Genomic DNA, 22,161 nt, shown 5'->3' on the forward strand with positions numbered 1-22,161 from the left:
TTTAGTATTGGAGGAGATGGGTCATTAGAGAATGTGACAACTCTACCTAGTAAGTAAATTCTTTGCTTGATCTAATTGGCAAGAATTGAGAGGGGATGGGCAGATTCCTGATATGTTTACAGAGGGCTCTTAATTATCTCAAAGCTGGTTTAGAGTAATTAACAAGAACTGCCTTTCAAAGAAACAACAACCTAGAGTAAAGAATAAAAATTTGGCTTCATCAGTGAAGCTGAGAAGCAGTTAGAAATTCCCTTCCAATCTTTTCTGTCTCCCTTCTCAACTGCTTGTTGAGTGTTATTTGAATTTCTAAATAAGCTTGCTATGTCCATGCTTGTGGTGCAATTAACATTTGCTTTTAATAAATATTCTATCACAGCTTTTTCCAAGAAGAGGTGTTTGCATAGACTAAGCCTCTTTGGTAAATAAAGCTGACTACTCGTACATGTAACCTGAGGGGAATCACTTCAACTTCCTATTCACTGAAACATGCAACTTGTCACAGCTCAGTCTATTGTTAATGCAAAGCCACTCGAATTTCAGTTTGGTTCAGCTGTAATATTAAACTTCTATTTTAAGAGGGCTAGTAAACTCTCCTCCTGTGTGTTGCCCGTTATTATAAGCAAAGTTTAACAAGAATATAATTAGAATAAGCAATTAATTGATTCACTGGATGCTATTACATTTGACAAAGCCATCATAAAATGTGGCTAAATTCAGTCTTCAAGATTAAGGTAGCTTTCATATTTTAAGATGTGGCCATTTTTACTCTCAGATGCAAATTACTCTGTCAACTTCCTTTTGGAAACTTCTATAGAGGTTATTGAGAATGTGGTGGGATTTCATTAGAACCATGCATGTGAGGCTTTCTTCATATTTGTCAGTAGCATGAGATTTTGCACAGTCATGAAGCCGACCCAGATTCTGTACTGAAAGTGAGCTTCTGCTGGGCTGAAGCCCCCTTTCTGACTCACTTCACTGAGTCAGCATCATATGACTGAGGATTTTATTTGAGCCTTTAACCACTTGAAGTGCTAAGCCTTGGACAACTGGCCCAAGCCAGAGTTGACCTATAGATGAATCCTGTATATTTTATAACTGATAACATTGTGCTAGTAAGTATTGTACTAAGTTATAACAACCCACTTATGCGGATGTAAAAAGTGCTGAATCATTGAAATACTGAAGCCAGAACAACAGGCCCCAAGCCGAAGCTGCTAAACTTAGTATGTAATCATTAACAAAGTATGTAAACTTGCTAGAGAAAGATGCAGCTTAGACAAAATATAATCAATAGTGAGGAGAGAATGTATCCAGCTTCCCTTGTTTAGCCTTGTTCAAGGCTGAGAACCCAAGTATCAGCCTTGTTAGAAACTCCCTTGGTTTCCCCCCTGAGCCCTGGCCAGGCTTTGGGTGGAATCCAAAGGAGAATGAAACCAGAAATTTTCTGCTCAAAACAAAGGTCCCAGCTATTCTGGCTTGTCGATCTCTGGTATATAAGGCTGGACCCGCTCACAGCGACTTTGGAAGCCTCACCTACGGGTGGTTACACCATGTAGGATTTCCCACTTGCCGGGACAGGCTCCCCAAACTCTCGCTGTAACCGGGGCTCCCCAGCCACTGCGGGTCTGCGTGATGGTAAAGTGTGCAAGTGGTGATGTATTTATCTCTATTTTCTCTCTCTCATGTAGTCATGATTTGATGCATTACCCTGTATTTTCCTGTTTGTTGCTTTAGGTGCACTCTTCTGCTTTTTCTTACTGCATGCTTTCTGTAGTACACTGTTACATTGGTTATCACCTAGTAAAATATGCCTACTCTTTTCACTCTGTCTGGGTTTAATTGGTATCCTTAATCAGCAAAACACCACTACAACATGAGAGATAACTGCACACAGTAGTCCTCAGTTCTGTTCATCTTATCTGCCAGTGGTAGTGGAGGGCACAGCAAGCATGCTGCTCTCTGAGTCGCTGCCAGCTGGTGAGCCCTCTCGCCACTGCATGGTGGATGCACCTAGTTGACTGGAGGCTGCAGCAGCTGTGCTGCGCTCTCAGAGAGCAAAACTGTGGCAGTACTGGTGAGTGCTAATCCCTGTAGGTAGGGAGCAGATGGAGGCATTTTCCCTTCATTGCCATCTTTCTTTTTCAGACATCTTTCGCGAGTTCAATGTTATGGTCATGGGCTATTCGACTGGCACAGGGAGTGAGAATGATTCGAATGCATTCCTTAACCAGGCAGTTCCTGGAGCACAGGCTGAGTATGTAGCTTTTTTGTTTTTCATTTGCAGGTGATGGATGCTTCATCTAATTCTCTCTCGGCTGTTTCACGTGCTGTCACAACTTGCTCTGAACAGCAAACAAAACCAGTCTAGTTAGAGTTGAAAATTGGTTCAAAGCATGTTAAATGTATGGACTTATTTCATAGCTGAACTTCCAAATGAACCCAATAGTCCTGGTTATGAAATTCACAAGCAAGAAACTACCAGAGACTTCTTTGGTCGTGGTTTCTACCCTTCCTCTTCAACATCTATTAATTTATCTATTTATCTGTCAATAAATCCCTGAGAACATGGATATTTTCAGAAAATGATCATGTAGTGAACTGATAAAGAGATACTAGGAGAAAAACTAGAGTAAATCTTCCATAATTCTGGCCTCAGGCTTCTGGATAAACAAGTAAAAGTGGTCAAGAGAAAGGGGAAAAACTAGCCACAGTCTGGAATCTGAAGAAAGGAGAATTGCTGATGGTCATATATGAGTTCTGTGCATTGCAGACCTGATGCAGTTGCAGCCAGTTCTGCCAATATAATAAGCATTGTAATGTTTTGCAGGCATCTGAATTTGGCTCTTTGCTTTTAGTCACACCTAGGAGGCTGCATGAGTTGGGCTTTGTTATTCTGCTTATCCTAGAAATCCCTGGCTTCTTATTAAAAGAATCAGTGCTGTTTAATTAACAAAACAGATGGCTGCTAGAATTCAGTCATAGTTTGGGCACAGGTTCTGACAGACCATGCCTGGATTTGACATTGTTAGTTGATATTACCCAGACCTTAATTTGGTTGGTTAGGAAGTAAGAGAAGCTCTTCTTTAAAGAGGTCTTACTTGTAAGTGAAGTTTAGAAATTGAGGTGTTTGCTGTATCTAAGCAAAGTTCGTTAGGATTTAGCAGGTATTTTTATTGCCCTTCTGTAGGCCTTGAGTAACTTCTGACTCATACTAACAACCTCAGTAAGTGCTTGGATTTCCTCAGAGAAGTAACCTGCTAGGTGCCCTGATGTATCCTACAGCTCGCTCCATACCTGAGAGAAGGGATTTTGTTTCCTAGTGATGACTGAACATACCTGTGTATGTCAGTGAAACACATGCAAGGACTATGGTTCTGATTCAGCCATACATGAGAATTTATTAACATCTATATGTGGCATATATCCAGATCAGCTTCAGCTTTTTCTTGTTATAGAAAATAATGAGATAGGTCTTGTATTTTGTATCATTTACATCCTAAACAGGCTTTTTGGAGTGGTAGAAGGACTTGAAATGGGATACACAACCTCTTAAGTCACCAATATGACTTAAAGCAGTTTGTATCAGTAGCAACCAAGGCATTACTATTAAATAGCTATTTGTTAGCTGTATGAAATGAGTTGATGGATGTTAGTCTAATGAAAAATTGTCTATTTTGTCTACATCAATTAGTCTTCTCTCTTACCATGCAAGCAGCTGGACTGCATAAACATGATGACGTGGAGCTATCCATGTTCTGCAAACATATTTTGTAAATTTTCAGCAAGGAGATGCAGACAACAATTGTCCCAGATTGCTGCTAGTCTTCTGTTATTTCCTTGTTTTGTAACTCTCTGCAGGAAGGTGCACAAAAGTGAAGTCCTGTAAACTACTACACCAATATCCCTGAACTTTGAAATGCTTCTTTTAGAGTTCTGTTTTGTCATATTGTGGGTCTTGATGCATCTGAGAAGATGAATGCATCCTACTTAAGTGTAGAAATGTATTGCAATATAAGGGAATGTTTCTCCTGCCTTAGTATTTGACCCTGATGATACAATCCAGCATTTGTTCTTCATCTGCCAAAAATACCCATATTCCTGTGATTCAGAGGGCAAAAATAGTCCATCAGCTAATGCTGGTATTTCAGAATTGTTACCTGGCCTGCCTCACTTTTGGGTACTAATCTGGAAACCACTTTCCAGAGGTGCTGGGGCCTTTCTGAAATTGCATAGATCTGCACCCTTACCAGCTTTTGGAAACCATATGTAAGGGTTTCTTAAAATGAAATTAGTGGCTGCTTCAAAGAGCTCTTTAGTGAACTTGATGGCAGTGTAGCAATGTGGGTCCCATTCACCAAAACATTCCTAAGCCTATGGACATTCATTGCCAAAGTGTTAATGTACATACTGGAGTTAAGGATAGATCCGAAGCATGTCACTGAAGCAGAGCCTGGCTGAGATCTCAGATTTCATGTGGAAAAAGGGAGGTTAAGAATTTGAGATTGAGAGAACAGGTGATAGGAACTGTGAATATCTGTATTTCCCATTAGCAAACTGTTTCTGTTGATCAAGATCTGAATTTGATGGAGACTGCAGTTCAACAATGGGTGAATGGGTGAATGGGTGATTGCTGGCACTGCTTCATTCAAGATGTTGTTAGATTTTACTGACTGTGTAGGCGCAGGATGCATCAGCACTTCAGTGACTGCATGAGAAATTGAAGGTGTGGTGGACTGTCAGCTCAATAAGTGGTGTTTTCCTCTGGATCAATACTGAAGTCAATGATCTAGCCTAGGGGTTTCCACAGTAAGAACAGAAGGAAATTGTGACCACTTGTGGCTTGTGATAGCTTTGACATATAAGTAAGTTATGACACTGAACAAGGGTAACAGTGAACAGAACTATCAGATGCAGGCAGCGTCTATGTTACAAGTAGATGTATGATGGTGCTCATTCCCCAGTAAATACTCAGGTTAGTGTTAGATCAGCATTCAGTTGGAGGAGGGTGGTGAGATAACTCCTGTTTCTACAGTAAACACAGCATTGCAAAGGAGAGCTAAGCTCTGGTTGCCATACAAACCAAGTGTCATGCTTATTAATGTCAGCTGATGTGCTTCCAGAAATGATAGACAGTCAGTGAAGTGTTTCTAACAACTACAGAGTTGCCTGGCAGGCCAAAGCTTTCCAACCACATGCTCTTTTTCTATGCATATTTGAGGATCAACGTGTCAGGGCAGTCAAACAACTTTGAAGTGTTCGGCCTAGGTAACTCCAAATTCATGGCAGTTTATATACATACACACACATATATATCTATATATGTATGTGTATATAAACAAAAGAGAAAGAGAGTGCTCTCTTTGGCTATTGGAAAACAGCAAAGCTGTCGTCTTAACCTGTCTGAGTTACTTTGAAAGTTACTTGGATTTTCCTCTGGAAAGGTATTGTGCACAGACCTGTTTTACACAATTGAAAATTAAGTATTAACTCTGGGTGCAGGCTATAGAAATGAGGGAGATGTACACAGTGACCTTTAAAACACTTCAGCTTTGTAGGGAAGTGAGTTGTAGTGTATCACTCAAGGGGTCAGTTAATTGTTGGGACTTGGAATTCCCTTGTTGTTTTAGTCCACAAAGAATAGATTGATAGCAGGCCATCTGCTTACAAACATGTAGCCTGTCTGGCTTTTCAGCTGTTTTAGGTGCTAAGTGTCCTGTAATAGAAGCTAAACTTACAGTTCCAGACTAATTACTGAACTTTAAAGTCAGTATTCAAGTTCGACTTGATGTTGACTTTCCACAAAGATATAAACTTGTAATTTGATCATGGAAACATGAGGATTGTACTGTCTCCTCACTCAACCCTTCAGATACCTTAAATCAAGTTGTCAGATATCTCAAGAGTGTTAATGTTGATCTCTCCATAAGGGTGTTTCTTTCACTCACTTGTTGTCCTTCTTCACAGGCACTTACCAGCCCAAGCAACAAATCTCCTGAGACTAATGAAAACTGACCCTGTAAGTTGTCTGGGATTCCTTTAAACTTACAGCATGAAAAGAAACAGGTGTTGCATCACATGATAGATATTCCTGCAGCAATACTATGTGCATATCACAGTATCAAAGAAATTCAGATTCATTATTTTCTTCTTTATTGCACAGAGAATTGACATCAGTGCTGACTGGAAGCTCATAACGGTGAATATTGGAAGCAACGATCTGTGCAACTATTGCAAAGACCCTGTGAGTAGTAGAACTGGTTAACTGAAACTGTAGTAGGACTGTGATGTCAGTGTAAGAACATGTCAAGGGAAATCCATGGACCCTTAGAGCCTTCACAGAGATACGTGCTGCTGTATGTTTTGATGGTGGTTGCTGCTGACAGTGCCATGATATAAAAACAGTTACCAGCAACAGAGTAGAATGGTTGTATTCTCTCTGTCTTACTCCAGAGTAAGAACCACTGCCTTTGCTACTGTCTTTTGACCATGAGCAAGAAGTGGAAGGGAAGAAAAGCTTCACTCCTCTGATGTGGTAACTGCTCTACTGCTAGCACAGCCTCTTTAGACATCCAAAAAAGAATTAAACTGCTTTGAACTACCACTAGTCCAATCCTACAATAGTCATCACCCCATAACTCACAGGGCAAGAAGATGCTAGGAATAGGTGAGGTATGTATGGGGGAAGTTGATGCAGTGCTCAGTATCATTTGAATTTTTGCTTCTCTGGATTATGGAGAAGCCTTTAGGGCTGCCATAAGGAGATCATGGGAGTTGAGTAGGCAGGTGGCAGGGATAGGCCACTTTTCTCTGTTAGCTCTTATTCACTTGCCTTTAATATGCTGACTTTTTGTGAGCATTCCAATTTTCCTGTAACCCCTTATGCTTGAGAAATTTGCTGCTTCTGCAGGAGCCTCGCTAGGGATCTTTGCTGTTGCTGCCAAGTTTTATAGCTTTATTTATAGTTATGACCTTGGCTAGCAAAGATTTCACCTAATTTTACAAGAGCTTATCAGCTGGCTGTGAGTGTGCCTATGGCTGCTTGGTATATGCTCTTCAGCATGCATTCAGTTGAGGTTCCTTCCTGCATCTTTACATGAAGTATCCGGTGGATTTGGGTTAAATATACTGCTACTCAACAAGGTTTATTTTATATCCAAAATTTCACCAAGTCTTTCTTCATTTTACATTAATTGATATGATTAATATCCCTGATCTCTAGAAAGAAGCAAAAACATTCTACAGATCACAGTTTTGTGTGGCAGAAAAGGAAGTGAATTAATGTGATTCTCCAGCCTCCCAACCAAAGCGTCTTGTGTCTGCATTTAGCAATAATCTCTTCTCTTCTGTTTCTATCAGGATCACTACTCAGCTGTGAATTTTATCAGAAGGGTACAAGAAACTCTTGATATTCTGCACAAGCAGGCAAGTGCTGTGAAATTGTCCTTGCATTCTAGCTTGTACTGGTACATGACTGACTGATGCTAGCTCTTCTGTTTGTTTGATTTTTGGTTGAGGTTTTTTTCCATTCTGGAAAAAACGTATTCCATTGACTTCTACAAAAGCATTTCCTTTTGTCTTGTCTACCTGAGAATAGGGAGATGCAGTGTGAAATTACAGTAACACTGGAACGTGGTGTTGGAAAAGAATCAAAAGCTGAGTTGGAGGAGTTTGGTGGGGGCTTTTGTTGCCTTTTTTTTTTTTCCTTCCAACAATGGAGGGAGGGGAGGTGTGTCAAATGGCTGGGCTCTGGGGTAAAATAAATGCACTGTGGGCTGTGTAACCTGTTCCTTCTAAGCTAAAACCTGACTTACCTTTCAGGTTCCGAAGGCTCTGGTGAGCCTGGTTGAAGTGATAGACCTCCTTCCTCTGAGACAGTTGTTTGTGGACACTCAAGTTCAGTGCCCCACTTACATGGCAGAGTAAGGCTTGTTTGACTTCCTTTTGTACCTGAATTTACTGTCCATGATGAAACAGCATGTTCTATTCCATGCTTCTCTCATCATTTGAACTGATGCTCAAAGGTAGCACTACAGTCCTATGGACACCACGTGCAGTGCTGACATCACTCTGCCTCATAATGTTGCCTTCTCTTGGCTTTGACCTAAGCGTTTTGTCAAAGGACCAGTGTGTTTAGTCCATGTCTAGAACTGTAAGGTTTCCTGTGGTACGTAATGTACACCTCACTGAGCTTGGGTTAAAGTTACTGTTACGGGGCTCCTCAAGGTGGTGTTGAAGTCCATAAGCATTTGGATTTTCAGGTCTTTTAAGGAAATGTGAAGTATTTGCAGAGTAGACAGATTTCTCCTGTTTCAGAGACTTTATTGCAATGGGCAATTTGCATTCTTTTCTGACCCCCCAGACAGGGACAAATTCCGTGTCTTGGGAATGCACATGGAATTGTTGATTGGAAAGGTATCAGCTCAGAGCTAATGCAGCCGGTAGATTTCAAAGATCTGTTTTCTAGTTCTAGAGGGACTGGCATGCACCTCTGTCAGACTGCGGGGCCTTTCAAGGCCAGTGGATGGGACAAACCGTCATAGTACAGTGTACATCGCTTTGGTATACCTGGGGATGAAACCAAAATTATTTAGAGTAGTATTATTCCTGTGAGGCAGAAAATAAGACTAAGTGTTGAAATGATGAACAATAGCAAGGACGATGAGACATTTTCACAGAAACACGACTGTACAGAATTCCTTGTTACTCCCATGTCATGAGGGCATTGGGTGGCAAGTGGTGACTTCTGCATTCTCAGATCCCTAACTCTCTTTATTCCTGTTTTCACCTCTAACTTCTTGCACAGTCATCTGTGTAGCTGTGTTCTCACAGGAGAAGAAAACTCAACAAATTTAACGATGGTGAGGGAAGCCACCAGAGCTTACCAGGTACGTTTATCAAGAGTGGTGCAGTTACTTTATTTTCAGTTGAGGTGAGCTCTTGATTACGAAGCAACATATCGTAGCAATATTTTACCCAATGGGCCGTATGAGCAAAGCAGGAGGTAATTTGATGCTACCCAAAACACCATATGACCAAAACCAGCAGCAAAGCTCTTCAGAAAAATTTTTCTCTCTTTGGCTATTAGAAAACAGCAAGGCTGTTTTGGATAGGTGGGAGTTCAGTCACCAAAATCCTGTCCCCCACAGACAGTTTGAGTATTGTGTTCCAGCCTTCTCAGCCACCTTGAAAAGCTCACCTTTTGCCAATATCTGCGGCTATTTCAGTTAAGAAACAACTAGTTATGAAGCACAGATGTTGATGGATTATTGGTGGTCATTTTTTTTATTTCTTGCAGCTTGGCATTCAGAGATTAATGCAGTCTGGCAGATATGATACCCATGAAAATTTCACAGTGGTCATCCAGCCTTTCCTCCAGAATCTCAAAATTCCTTTTGGTCAGGTATGGTCTAAAAAGACTTCAGCATACAGAGGATTATGTGTGTGTATCTAACGCATAGAGACTATATGCAAAATAGTTTCAACTTCTTATTAGAACTTGATTCTTTTTTGTATAGTACATCAGTTTTCTTCATATAGTTAGTAGTTCTTTCTTTTACATCTTGTGCTACCCATATGAATTACTGTTTTGGAAAATTAATCAAAACCTGAATTAAGAGGTTGGTTTGTGTATTTTCTCAGGGGTACATAAATATTTTCTTTCTGAAAATATAACATGATTAATAAAAGACAGATATTAAGTTACAGTTCTTAAAAAAACATCTTTACATTGCTCCCTGGAGACTACAGCATCACCTCCTCTTCATGTCCCATAACTCATTCTTCTCTGTCTGACAGAAAGAGAAGTTTACATATGATCTGATGGAAGTAGTAGTTTTATATAGTGAGCCTTTTTTCCTGTTATTGGCAATTATATCTCAGTACCTTGAATAGTAAGTCTCAGTAAACTATAAATTTAGGAAACAACCCAAACCTTCTCTGAAACAAACCCCTTATTTTCACGTGCATCTGCGCTTCCTTATCTCACCTGGAACTAAGAGAAAATGGGGCAAAATATTGAGCAGGGATTACTCTGGTGTAATTGAACTAGAGTGATTCTGAAAATGGTGGCAATAGCTAGTGATAAGTTTGAAAAGTTAAGATGCTGCTACAGACAAATTTGGAAAACTGGCTGAAAGTTTCCCAGGAAAAACAGGCTTTGATTTGGGGTGTGGGGGTTTGTTTGGTTAGTTTTGGGTTTTGTTTCTGAAGTTGGTTCCTATGAAAAGTTATCACTAGGGGTTTTGGTACTGAGGTAGGGAACACAGAAATAAAACCAAAAGCAGCAAAATATTTCTGAAATTTTTTATAGCCTCACATTCATTAGTTCAGATTTTAAGAAAGCTCAGGATGCTGTTTTTATTTCTTATCTCACACAACATTCAGATGTTCCTGAACTGAAAATTCTGCCTCTAAACTTGGCAAAAGATCAGATATAGATGCAGATTTTGGTAGTAGTTCTCTAATAAGCTGGCCCAAACACACTGAATCAAAACCTGCTCAAGTTTTGAGGAAGGACTGCTCTAACCAAGAAAATGTTGTTTCAGTCATCTGCAACCTAAACTCTTACTCATCTCAATACTCACATGAAAGCCAAGATTTCCTCACTCCGTTTCCTTCAGATGCTCCAGTACCTGTATTTGCTTGGAAAGGAGACTGTACTGGTGTACAACCTGATCTACTGGAAGGTGTCCCTCACCATGACAGTGCTGTTGGAACTAGATGATCTTTAAGGTTTCTTCCAACACAAATCATTCTATGATCTACCCTTGGATGCATGTAAGCATCTCTAGTTAAATATTTCTAGAGGCTCATGGACCTGCTGAAGTACACTTTGTATCACCAGGTAATCATAGAAGTTACCACACTGGAGCAGCAAGAACAAGTAGCATGAACCTCCTGTTACAGTCTGATTTGGCCTCCGCAACCCCAAGTTGGAGCTGTGTGAATTCTTCTGCTCTCAGATGTATTTTACACTTTTGTTTGTAGGATGGGCATCCAGATGTCTCCTACTTTTCACCTGACTGCTTCCATCCAAGCCAGAAAGGCCATTCCCAGCTTGCCAAGGCTCTCTGGAATGCTATGGTACGGTGACAGGCTCTGCATATAATATGGTCTTTACCTAGATCTGACTACTAATAAAATAATCTCTGTAATAAACATTTCAGTGAAGGCCTGGATAACGCAGGACCTTGTGTGTGTTTCTTCTTTACTAGGCAGATACCCTCAAACTTCTGGCACCACTCTCAGCCTAGAATCTCTTGCTCCTTAAAGCGTGTGGGGAGGAGAGGGGTGCTGTAAGTGCATGATCACAGTTATTTGTGATTTCAGCCGACCAACTTCAAGTCTACTTCACCCAATTGTCACAAAAGGCAGGACAGTATTCAGTGAGGATGATGTTCCTATGAGCTGATGTGGGAAACTACCAAATAAAGGATTGTAACTGCATACATCAATTTAAATGGATTACTTAGAAGTTTGTTCTAAATCCATGTGTTGTGAATGTCTTGTTAGGAAATAAAGGGGCTTTAATTCAGTTTAGTTTTACTACCTTTGGAAACAAGTAAAGCTCAATAAAAATGTGTCATTAAAAGCTGCTTAAGCACAATCATTTTACTTAGCATTGCAGTGCAGTAGCAGTACCCATGCAGTCAGAGGCGGTATCTCAGATCCTGAATAGTAACCTCTGTATACTTTAGGGTAATGTCTTAATGGCTGACATGATTGCTTGCAGTCATCAAGCAGTACCTCTAATTAAATTTGGTTTAATCTTTTATGCATAAACAGCCTTTTGTTGGAGATGCCATCATGCAGCTTAGCTATAAAAATTGAGGGACTCTTAGTGTCTTGTCTTTTATGCAAGAGAAGAGAGTTTATGACCTTGCCTTCTGGCAAAATTCCAAGGTACTTCATGTGCCTGCCAAAATCCTCCAGGAGTTTAAACTGATCCAGTGTAGCTTTCAACTTCCCATTTTAAGCTTCATTCTAGAGTTGCTGTTTTGTTATGCAGTTGCCATGTTCCTTCTGAGAAGTAGATGCATTTCAGCCTTGGGTAAATCAAGATCTGTAAATACAGGCAGCTATATATAAATTTGAAAGGTATATTTCACTTCTTTGGATTAGAATTGTAATACAAATGTAAAATGAGCCAACATGGTTACAAAATAGGGGATTTTGTCTATCTTTCTAGTTACAGCCTGTAGACCAGAAAGCTGACTCATTTGATTTCATGGCTGACATTGTCCTCGACTGTCCAACCCAGGTAAATATTACCCATGTTGTGGAAGCTGGGTATCAGCTGGCTGTATGCTCTTGTGCTTGCTGCCGAGAGCAGGGGTTTGGTATGTCTGAAAAAAAAGTTTAATGAAAATTTTTGTTCTCTGCTTACCTCTGAATGACCAGGTGCTCTCATATACCTGCTCTGGTGTCTCTTGGCCTTTTACTGTGCCATGAATACTGACTGATAACATGGTGATTTGTGTGTTTTCAGTTGTAGCAGATGTGCTTTGTTATGTTTGTGAAGTACAGAGGCAGCTTAAGCAGCAAAGAGAATATGCTGCATTAACTTTCCCATCAGAATCAATGGGATTTGGGCACCACAGTGTCTATGAAAACCCCCAGTTTCTGTTATCTCTTAAATTAGTGGCAAGTTGGTTTTCCTGGTCTGATCCATAGTAGGGATACTTCAGATTCTTTGGAAGCTGCTTCTACAGTTATAAACCAAACTGCTGAACTTGCAGTACAGTTGCTAGGTATCAGCACGTGAACATGACCGCTGCAGTCAGCAGCAACTGACTCCAGCAGTTTCAACAAGGATGCCAAAGAACTGAACAGACCAGGTACCTGAGTTGTACTTTCAGTTCTGGAGACAGTCCTTCAAGTCATAGGGGAAGATTTTGTCCATATTGTGTGTCCATTCTTTCAGAAAAAGACAATCTGCTGAGTTATTAATCAACGTATTTCAAAAGTCCTCAGATTCACTGAAATTGATCCTACTTCATTTTACCCAGTATTCTTTCCAGGAAACTTAAATTAACTTAGAAACTTCTTCAGTGCCAAAGAATGTGGATTTTGAACTTCCTTCCCTTCATCCACTCCTATTCAAAGATGATGCTTTTGAGAAGTAGGCTTAGAAAAGTTCTGTGTCCCTTGCAAAGCATATACGGTCATTGTTTTCAGAAATGGTAAGCCCACAGTGCTTTGAAAAAGTCATTGGTAGAAGTGCCAGTATCTTTCCCTGCTCAGAAATTTTTGAGGTGAAGACTGTGAAACAGTTCTATGAAGGAATAAACAGTCTGCTTCCAGGGGATTTCTCCTTCTGTGTTACTAAAGGAAGTAGTAAATTATTTCAAAATGACACCCACAAATTCTATTTATTCCCAGTTTCTCACTACAGTTTTTAAATCCTACTTCAGGTAGTCATTTCTATGAAAATATCAGGTGTGCCAGACTGTAAGGGCCCAACAAGCCAAGGAAAATTACTTGTATTGAGGCAACTTGAAGAAGGATAAAACCCTGCAAATAACAGTGGGTCTTCTGATCAATTAAATATGCCTTCTGATTTTAATGCTTTGTAAGACCTCCTCATACAGATACTGGAATTGCTCTTAATTGAGATAAGTGGTCATCCCGGTGAAATTTTTTCAGCCTATACAATGTGCTTGTCTTCCCAAATGCATGTTTCATTAGTAGGGAACAAAAATAACCATTCAATTTATACAACCTCTCTTGGAGGGAAGAGTGATCTTTTCAGTAATCAATTTTTCCATCTCCTCTCTGCTGATGCAGGAAGATCTGCCCAGGTTTCTCTAGACTTTACATCAGTGTCTTTTGAAAAAGACTAAACATCTAATAAAATGGAAATAATTTGTGGAAAGTTAGGAGAGGGAAATGTTAAACTGCGATTAAGATCTGGCATATGTCATTTTTGCCATAAGGTGCTAAGCACAAATCTTGCTCCTTCTGTAAAATTTTGAAGTATGGTTTCAAAATTCAGATCCCCATTTTGCAGCTTAGACAATTAATTTCTTGGTGATATGATATCTTGATATCACTTGCTATGGTCTGTGCCGTGTGTTTATTGCCTGTTTTCTCTTACTTTTGTATTCCTCTTTCTCCAGAACAAACCATTCCTGGGAACATACAAGAACAGCAACTACACACACCCACCTGTGGAGCCCACTAACCAGCCAATAGAGGTAATTGTTGCATTTCTGCTGCATTTTAGACAAACTCTGCAAAGCTGTATCTGGTGGCTGTCCACACATTATCCTGAATTTGTAGGTGAGATAGACTATTACCAGTTTTCAGAAAGGGAAGTCTATCTTGCATTGCATCTTTTCCTGCATAAACAAATGTTAAACTCTTCTTTCCCTAAAAGCCATCAAAATGAACTCTCTTAATTAGTTCAATTGTATCAAAACTGCTCAACAGTAAATCACCAGGGATGCATCATTAATTCAGATTGCAAGTTCCTCACAATAGGGAGAAGATAACTTAGAACATTGAGCCCCCACATGATCTGAGGAGGGCTTATATATTCTCTTCGAGACACTACTTCTATGTGCTCAAGTAAGGTTAACCTGTAGAGGGCAGTCACCTTTACATATTGGCTATGCAGCCAGCTACAGAGGTGATGGGAATCGGTTTTCCTAAGGATTCACTTTCTACCATGACTGAGCAACTACCACTAGGTAGACTAAACAAACTGTAGAAACAAACTTTGTATAGGACTTGGAGAAAGAGGCAGTTATTTGTTCTTGACAAGTGACTGTAAGCATTCAGACTAAGTGTGGTTGGAGAGGGCAGTCAAAATGGGCTGAGCTAGTTCGCATACTGGGGGTCCTCATGCCTAGCCAAATTATGAAACTCCCTGTGTGCCTTGAGGATTACAAAAAGCAGCAGCTGTTATTGTTTCAGCAAGCTGTAGTTTGCAATATTGTAATGGGATTTTTATCTGCAGAGCTAGAGTTGTACTTTTAATGGGCAATTCCTGCACTTCCACTGAATCCCAACAGCAACCGCTTTTGAAGTGATGGGGTAAAGGAAAGAAACAGCAGAGAGAGTAAAGGAACAGTTTCCTGTCTGATCTAAAAATAAGCCCAGCTGTCCTTTCTAGCCTCTGCAGCCAGCCTTTAACTAGATGGCTGATAGAGCCTATTGCACCATTTTTTACAAGAACAGTTTAATCTGTCTTGATAGTTTTCAACACTAACCATGCTTTCTGAAGACCACTCGTCCATGTAGTTTTCCTCTGAATGGTAGAATTATGCAATCATAGACTAGTCAGGGTTTGAAGGGACTTCAGGACATCCCTAGTCCAACCTCCCACTCCAAGCAGGGCCAGCTTTTACATCAGCATAAGCAAATGTCATTGCTATTGCAGGGGCTGCTTATTACAACAATTACAATTTGTCTGTCGCTGCTGCCTTAGCTAATATTGTTGCGCCCTGCCAAAAAGAGTGGGTGGCACATTCATCAGCTGGTTTTACTGGTGAACTAAGAAGTTCTGCTATGTGTGGTTGACTCAATTTCTTCAATTGGTGGAATAAACATAATAGCTATTATATCACCTACAAATGTATAGTAAAATCTAATTAATAAGAGGCTGACAGCTCTCTGAAACTTCAAATGTTTCAATAATTTTTTCAAATTTCATATTCAGTGAAAGCAAGCCCTTTTTGAAATATTCTGGGAAAATAATATGTTTCTAGCAAGATACATGGGAAATAATAATATAACATAATACATTAATATAATATTATAACTTTGCAGAGGATTTTATTGTTGGTTTTTGTTTTGTTTGTTTTTACATCTGATGTCTTTTGAGACAGAGTAGGACTTCAAACCTGGAGACACCATCTTCAGGTCATGGACAAAATCTCCAGGCTGTAGAGGAGGGGGAAAAAATAAACCTTCATATGGAACTTTGTCATAAACAATATTTCTAGATTAAGTGTTTTGCCTTTGGAAAGGTTTTATGCTTTGGTTAGAAAACTAATTAATGTTTGGACAGTATTCCATAAAGAAGAGGAAAGGACTGTTGAGCTTGATAAGGACCAAACTGGGATCTATGTCTTAACTTGGTTTTACCCCTCACTGTATAATTAAACCATATATGAATTTCATATTGTCTTCTAACCAGAAGGTGAAATAATTTTGTGACTTGCCGTTTCAGAATTGGGGCAGTAACCTGTCATGTTCTGAACAGGCTCCATCCAGTCATGTCCCAACATCAGGTGAGAAAGAACTTGTAAGCTAAAATCACAAATAGGAAAGACTTTTCACCTTTTGTTTTTAAAAACAATAAGATCTTGATATTGAACATCCTAGATGGAAAGCAAATAATAAAAGCAGATATTTAACAGCAAAGGAAGAAAGTCTGTCTTGACATATACAGTAAGTTCTGAATCATAGCAGGTGTGCTCTCTATGGATAAATGTGATCACATTTATCATATACAGCAACATGGCAGATTAAAATTGCCTAGGTAGGTTAGGTGCTCGGTAAGTTTGACCTACCTGGTGAGTCTGCTCTGTTAAGCAGTGCAGTAGGAGTGCTGTGTGTAGTTGGGAGGCTTTAAGGGGAGATTCCTAATAGGAAGTGTTGATCTATGACCCAAGTCTGAAAACCAATTAAAAGAGATTGAATGTATGCATCCCTAAACATATCTGTTTTCATCTTTTCCCTAAGCTGTTTTAAGTTCCATTTATTTCATTTATTTCCATGCTGGTTGAGTACACATTTGCAAGCAAAGGCAAGAAGTTTAATCCTTTTGCCTAGTTGACGCACAGTACTTGAGGCTTGTTCTCCCTAAAAGTCTATAAAATACCATCAGATTGGAACAAAAGACTTGCATCTTTACTCTGTTAAATAGTATTTTGTGTTAGTCATCAATAATCCTCCTTTTTTTTTTTTTTTTTTTTTTTTTTCTACAACCTGCTGACATCAAAGTCATAGGAGCACTGGGAGATTCCCTAACTGTGAGTACTGCTGTATTCCCATGTTTAAAATGAGAAAAGCAATTGTCAGTTTCTATCTAGGTGTGGTCATGTCCAGGCACCATCAGATAGAAAGAAAATTGCTTTGGCTTGGCAAAGCTAAACTCATCTACCTCTGTCCCTTTGCAAAGAAATAGCCTGAAGGGATATGAGTGACACCGGCAACTGTGTAATCCTGTAATGAATAATTCAGGCCAGAACAGAAATGGGATCACATTCTCTGTTGTATGCAGTTTATTCAAGAGGTTTTGGAAAGTGAAATGTCTGCCTTAGGAATAGTTTTTTTCTGACATAAAAAACAAGAGCAAGCAATTGGCTTTTTTTCATGCAATGAGAGATCTTGATGAAAATTCCTATGGAAATAATTGATTTCAGAACGAAGTGCTTCTCACTTGAGAAAATTCTGATACTTTTGTGTTTCTAAATTTTGCTTTCAGATGTTGCTTCCTGGTTTAGGCATATTCCAGTTAAAACTCTGATGTGTTTCATGTACCAAGAAATGCAAACTGAAAAGAGTAGGCACATAAAAGAAAGGGCCCAGAAAAGAGTAGCAGGGAATACTGCAGATCTGCACCAAAGTTTTCTGAGAAAAAGTTCCAGAATTACACAGCACTACAGAATTGTTCTGGCATGGGATGAAAGCAAACATTCGTGTCAACAGTTCCCATGAATTTTAACTCCTGATCTAAACCGGTGCTCATTCTAGCAGCTTCAGCTCCTGTTGAGTTCAGAGGGAGTTGAAGGGACTGAAGCCCTTAAATGATCAGGCTTATCTACAGGCAGGTGTGCCTGTCTTCACCTCCTCATTAGCTCCGAAACAGATTTTGCTTGACCTGATGTAATCCTGGCTTTCTCCCCTGCCACTGAGCTTTGAGCTTTTCTTAGAAGACCTCAGTAATGACACTGCAAATCTCCCTCCTATCCACTGCCATAACACATAAAATTCCTTGGTTTCCTTCCCCACATCTAGTGCTAAACATGTGCACTAACACATCTCTTCTCTTTTATATTTTAATTCTTTTAGTACATGAAATATCTGAGAGCCCTACTCATAAGGGCCAGACTCTAATGTTTGAGGACCCTGTCTCAAGAGCTGAGGCAGGCAGTTTTTCATACTGCCATTATTCATGCAGTTCCTATTAGCTGCCATTGCCACAGCAAAGTGTGATTGGGGATTTTATTAAGGGATTTATTGCTGGGGTGGGGAAGAAAAAAAGACAGAGTATTTTCCACATGTGTGTACACATACACACACTCCTGCACACAAAGTGGAGTACAGCTAGCAGCAGTGCACGCTTTGTACTGCCTAACCATCCCTGGCACAGAAGTACTGCAGCACCAAAGATCTGTCTTGGTCCACTAAGGCATTGATTTTCCTCCTGGTATTTCCCACAAGAGCCCTGAATGCAGTCAGTGTTTATGGCTGAATTGATACCATGGGTTTTTGAAGAATACAAAATTAAGTGAAACCACTAAGAAACTATAAAGCTGCAGAAGAATCCATTTTCACAGTTGTCCTGAATGCAAGTCAGGGTGCTCACCTTGCTAGAGGTCTGTCCCAGTCCTGCAAGCTATTCTAATTCGTCACAAACTTCTTTGCTCTAATGGCTTTATTTATTTTTAAAAGACATTAAAGTTCACACTGCAGGAAGGCTGTTCTCAGTCTAGGTGCAGTTGTAGATTAATAAAACACTGAACAATTTAGTCATGTCACCGGCTACGATGCATCTGTCCGACTTCTTAGCACCAGTGCATAGTGAAAGCCATAGATATGCCAACATGCTTATCTGTATTGGCAAAAATAATCCTGCCTACACCTCATCAAGTCTGTGTGTTAGACTAGCAGACTGGGTCCTGCAAACGAAAAGTGAATTTTACACCGAAGATTTGTTTTCTTGGCAGATTAAAAAGCAGCTCCTTTGCTGATTTATTTACATCTAAAACTGGCTGGGAATTTTTCATTCAGTGTCTTTTGGGGTTTTTTCCTGGATTAAGTCTCTCAAATCATCTTTCTTCAGGAAAATGCCAGGATAAAGTATTTTTCAGAAAAAATCCACACACAAAACTGTTGATGTTCATCTGGGTCCCACTGGGTTACTATAATAGTATCAGAGTAGTAGTTCTAAAGCCTTATGTCCTTGACCTTACAGTCTGATCCCTTCTGTCTGGACTATATCTCCTCTGATGCTCCACAGTCTATATCTAGATGAGCTGCTTTTGTGTATGAGGAGAAGCCTGTGAATTTGAAGCACTGGAGATGAAGGACTGCCCAGAGGCCAATGTGTTGTGGTGAATAAGGTCATACTGGGATATTGGTTGGATGCAGAGTAATGTTACCAAAACACTTCAGCACTTTCAAATCATGATATCCCTTACCTAAATTTATAGCACTTTTCCAGTATTTTATAAATTATTCTTTCCATCCTTTCCAGACTGCAGTAGGAGCCAAAGCAACTGACCTACAAACAGACTGGAGGGGACTTTCCTGGAGGTGAAAATGCTCAATTTTCTCTTTCTCTATTTTTGTCCACAGACACAGAGAAAAGAGTGGGTCACCTGATTGTGTAGTTACATACTTGAATATGTAAATGCAGGGGTAGGATGCTGAGAGCAAGTACTGCTTTGTGAGGATAGGAGGAGTGAGGACTGGAAGAGAAAGGGAGTGATTCTTATGGGAGTTTTTTGTATTTGTTTTCATGGGTGTTTTGTTCCTTTTTTTTCTTTTTTTTAACCAGACCTGGTTGCTACAAGCATGGTCCTGTGTGTCTGACAATACTGGATTATTAATATGAGTAGCTTCTTTTAGCCTCTTGCTAGTCTCTCTGGAGTTTATTCAAAATATTGCTGTCGCTGTGATTATCTAACACAGCGTCTAATGCTAGAGAGTCTGAGTGTGGATTGACATGAACATGGTGAGAACACTGCATGCATATTCAATTAAGATGTCCCAAACATCTTATTGCAAAATGGACAAGGACAATACATGTCAGTATGGGTGTGAATCTTGGTATCCATGATAGAGTGGAAGGAAACTGCCTGCTTCATATGGGCAGAAGTATGGTTGACAAACCTGTGTGCATGTATGTGTTCTTTTCTTTACCCTTTCTTCCCCCATTATATGTGTCTGCAGGCACAGTTACTTTAAGGAGGGCCTGGCAAAAGTGGCATAGAAATATATTGACTATGCACAGACAAGCTTTGAATGGTAGAGTCAGAGGCTTTTTTCATAATCAACATTGCGGAATCACAGATAAGTGGCTAATGAACACTTAACGCAGTCTCTCTTCTGCACGCAAATGTAGTTTCAGGGAGCAACTTCAGGGAGGAAGTATGTGCCTTTCTATGATGGGCAACCCAGCATGTCTATATGAAACACAGTGTGCTCTCTTCCAGTACGCTCTCTTTCCAGTCTAGAGGCATAACTTTTATCTTAGCTGATGTGTTGCTTGATTTAATGTGAAATCTCCTTTCAGTACTTTCCCTGAATTTTTGTGGTTTATCTCCTTAGTCCTGTTTGGGATTTTTTTTTTTTTTTTTTTGGGGGGGGGGGGTGTTGTTGTTGTTTGCTTTTGTCTTTTTCTTTCTTCCTTCCTGGGCTGCTACAGCAACATATGGTGGCAATAAGACAGATGGCTGCAGGATTAACCCTACTTGGTGATTTTGTTCTTTCCCTTTGTAGTATGGGAGGTGATGGGACCCTGGAGACCCAGGCTACTTTACCCAGTGAGTATTCTGGAAAATCAGTGTGAGAAAAATGAAGGCTAGTATTACTCTGAAAGTAGTCTAAGTGGATGCTAGGAAACATCTGGAAATGGTCATGCTTTCCTTGTGAACAGTGGGGAATGCCCATATACTGTGGGTATGAGCAGTTCATGTGAGTCACAGCTGAAACCCAGACTGACCTGACTAGCTGTAAAGTTGATTCAGCCCCTCCACATCACAGGACCTGCATGTGATGGTATTGTCCTTTTGACAGAAATGATTAGGAGTAAATGTGCTGAAGGTGACAGAAGTTCATGGCAGACCTGCTCCTCCCTTATTTAATTTTGTGCTTTCAGTGACTGACTCTAATGGCTATGGGCAAATGAAGGTTTATAAAACAATTAGTGGTTCATCTAGAACAGGTTGTTGACAAAGTTATGGTTCGTACTGATGATTTTAAGTTGCTACATTGCACTGAAAAAAAAATCTAAAAATACTATGTTTCTTGTCTTAGTGTTCTGTGTAATCGGTCCCTGAAGTTGCCATAGAAACCATTAAGTGGTCAGTGTGACCATAAATTGGAGGGGATTTGATTCACAATGGTTCATCTATTTGTATGTGATCCACACCATGGCGCAGTTTGACAATACCTGACATCATTGGTAATAAAATCTGATATGCTTGTACCACATACATCACTGTATTTACAGAAAAGTAGAAGGTGCATTTCATTTATGCATTATAAATGAGACTCTATAAAGCTTCAGACAGAACTACAGACACAGTAACAGTTTTCAGACATTACACTTCCCTGATGAGGGTTTTGGTGAAATCTACAAATGTAAATAAAATTAACTTCTCTGCAGTAAATATTATTATCTTGATGGGTTGCTGGAAGAGTGGAAGCTAGAGGGACATATTCGGAACATCTGCTCCTGGTACATGAAGGAAAGTAACTATGTTTACTCTGGCACTCAAACTCAAGACTGGTGAGTTGCCTGCGACTTGTGGGTCTCCTGGGCTGCCAGACTAGCTTCTTGAGGCCACAGAGAGAAACAGCCGCAGTGCTCAAGTTTGGACAGTAGCTGGAGTCTCTAAGGCAGGTGTGTCTATAGCTTCTGTAAGGCCACAGTGAATGAGAGGAAAACCCAGGTCTGTTTTCTCACTACTCAGTTGGCTTGTACTTCTGCAGGAAGCCACACTACCAGTTGTACTGTGGATGATTAAAGACTGTGTTTTCTCTTTTTTAAGATATCTTGAAAAAATTCAATCCCAACCTCTTTGGCTTCTCCACTGGCAGCTCTAAGGAAACAGCTGGGTTCAATGTTGCAGAGAGAGGTGCCACAGCACGGTAAGCACAATTGCAACCGAGAAAGGGCAAATGGGTGAGAACTGATGGACTGGCAGATTATCTTTGAACCGCATGTTAAGGTTGAGTTAATACTAGTGACCTACTTGTACC

General features: G+C 40.0%; 1 protein-coding gene across 1 annotated transcript in view; it reads left to right on the forward strand.

Moving 5' to 3' along the window:
• Nucleotides 1-22,161, forward strand: part of PLB1 (phospholipase B1) — a 93,403-nt gene that overhangs the window by 44,837 nt on the left and 26,405 nt on the right. The window contains exons 33-48 of the mRNA XM_026844615.1: nucleotides 6-49; nucleotides 2,146-2,254; nucleotides 5,965-6,016; nucleotides 6,161-6,241; nucleotides 7,357-7,422; nucleotides 7,819-7,919; nucleotides 8,804-8,885; nucleotides 9,296-9,400; nucleotides 10,987-11,082; nucleotides 12,188-12,259; nucleotides 14,118-14,195; nucleotides 16,175-16,235; nucleotides 16,921-16,979; nucleotides 19,430-19,488; nucleotides 20,677-20,720; nucleotides 21,951-22,050. Of these exons, the coding sequence (XP_026700416.1) occupies nucleotides 6-49; nucleotides 2,146-2,254; nucleotides 5,965-6,016; nucleotides 6,161-6,241; nucleotides 7,357-7,422; nucleotides 7,819-7,919; nucleotides 8,804-8,885; nucleotides 9,296-9,400; nucleotides 10,987-11,082; nucleotides 12,188-12,259; nucleotides 14,118-14,195; nucleotides 16,175-16,235; nucleotides 16,921-16,979; nucleotides 19,430-19,488; nucleotides 20,677-20,720; nucleotides 21,951-22,050 (1,209 nt within the window). The remainder of the gene's footprint in view (nucleotides 1-5; nucleotides 50-2,145; nucleotides 2,255-5,964; nucleotides 6,017-6,160; nucleotides 6,242-7,356; nucleotides 7,423-7,818; nucleotides 7,920-8,803; nucleotides 8,886-9,295; nucleotides 9,401-10,986; nucleotides 11,083-12,187; nucleotides 12,260-14,117; nucleotides 14,196-16,174; nucleotides 16,236-16,920; nucleotides 16,980-19,429; nucleotides 19,489-20,676; nucleotides 20,721-21,950; nucleotides 22,051-22,161) is intronic.

The sequence above is a fragment of the Athene cunicularia genome (assembly GCF_003259725.1).
Source record: "Athene cunicularia isolate RWA chromosome 3 unlocalized genomic scaffold, athCun1 chr3_part1, whole genome shotgun sequence".
NCBI classification, from domain to species: Eukaryota; Metazoa; Chordata; class Aves; order Strigiformes; family Strigidae; genus Athene; species Athene cunicularia.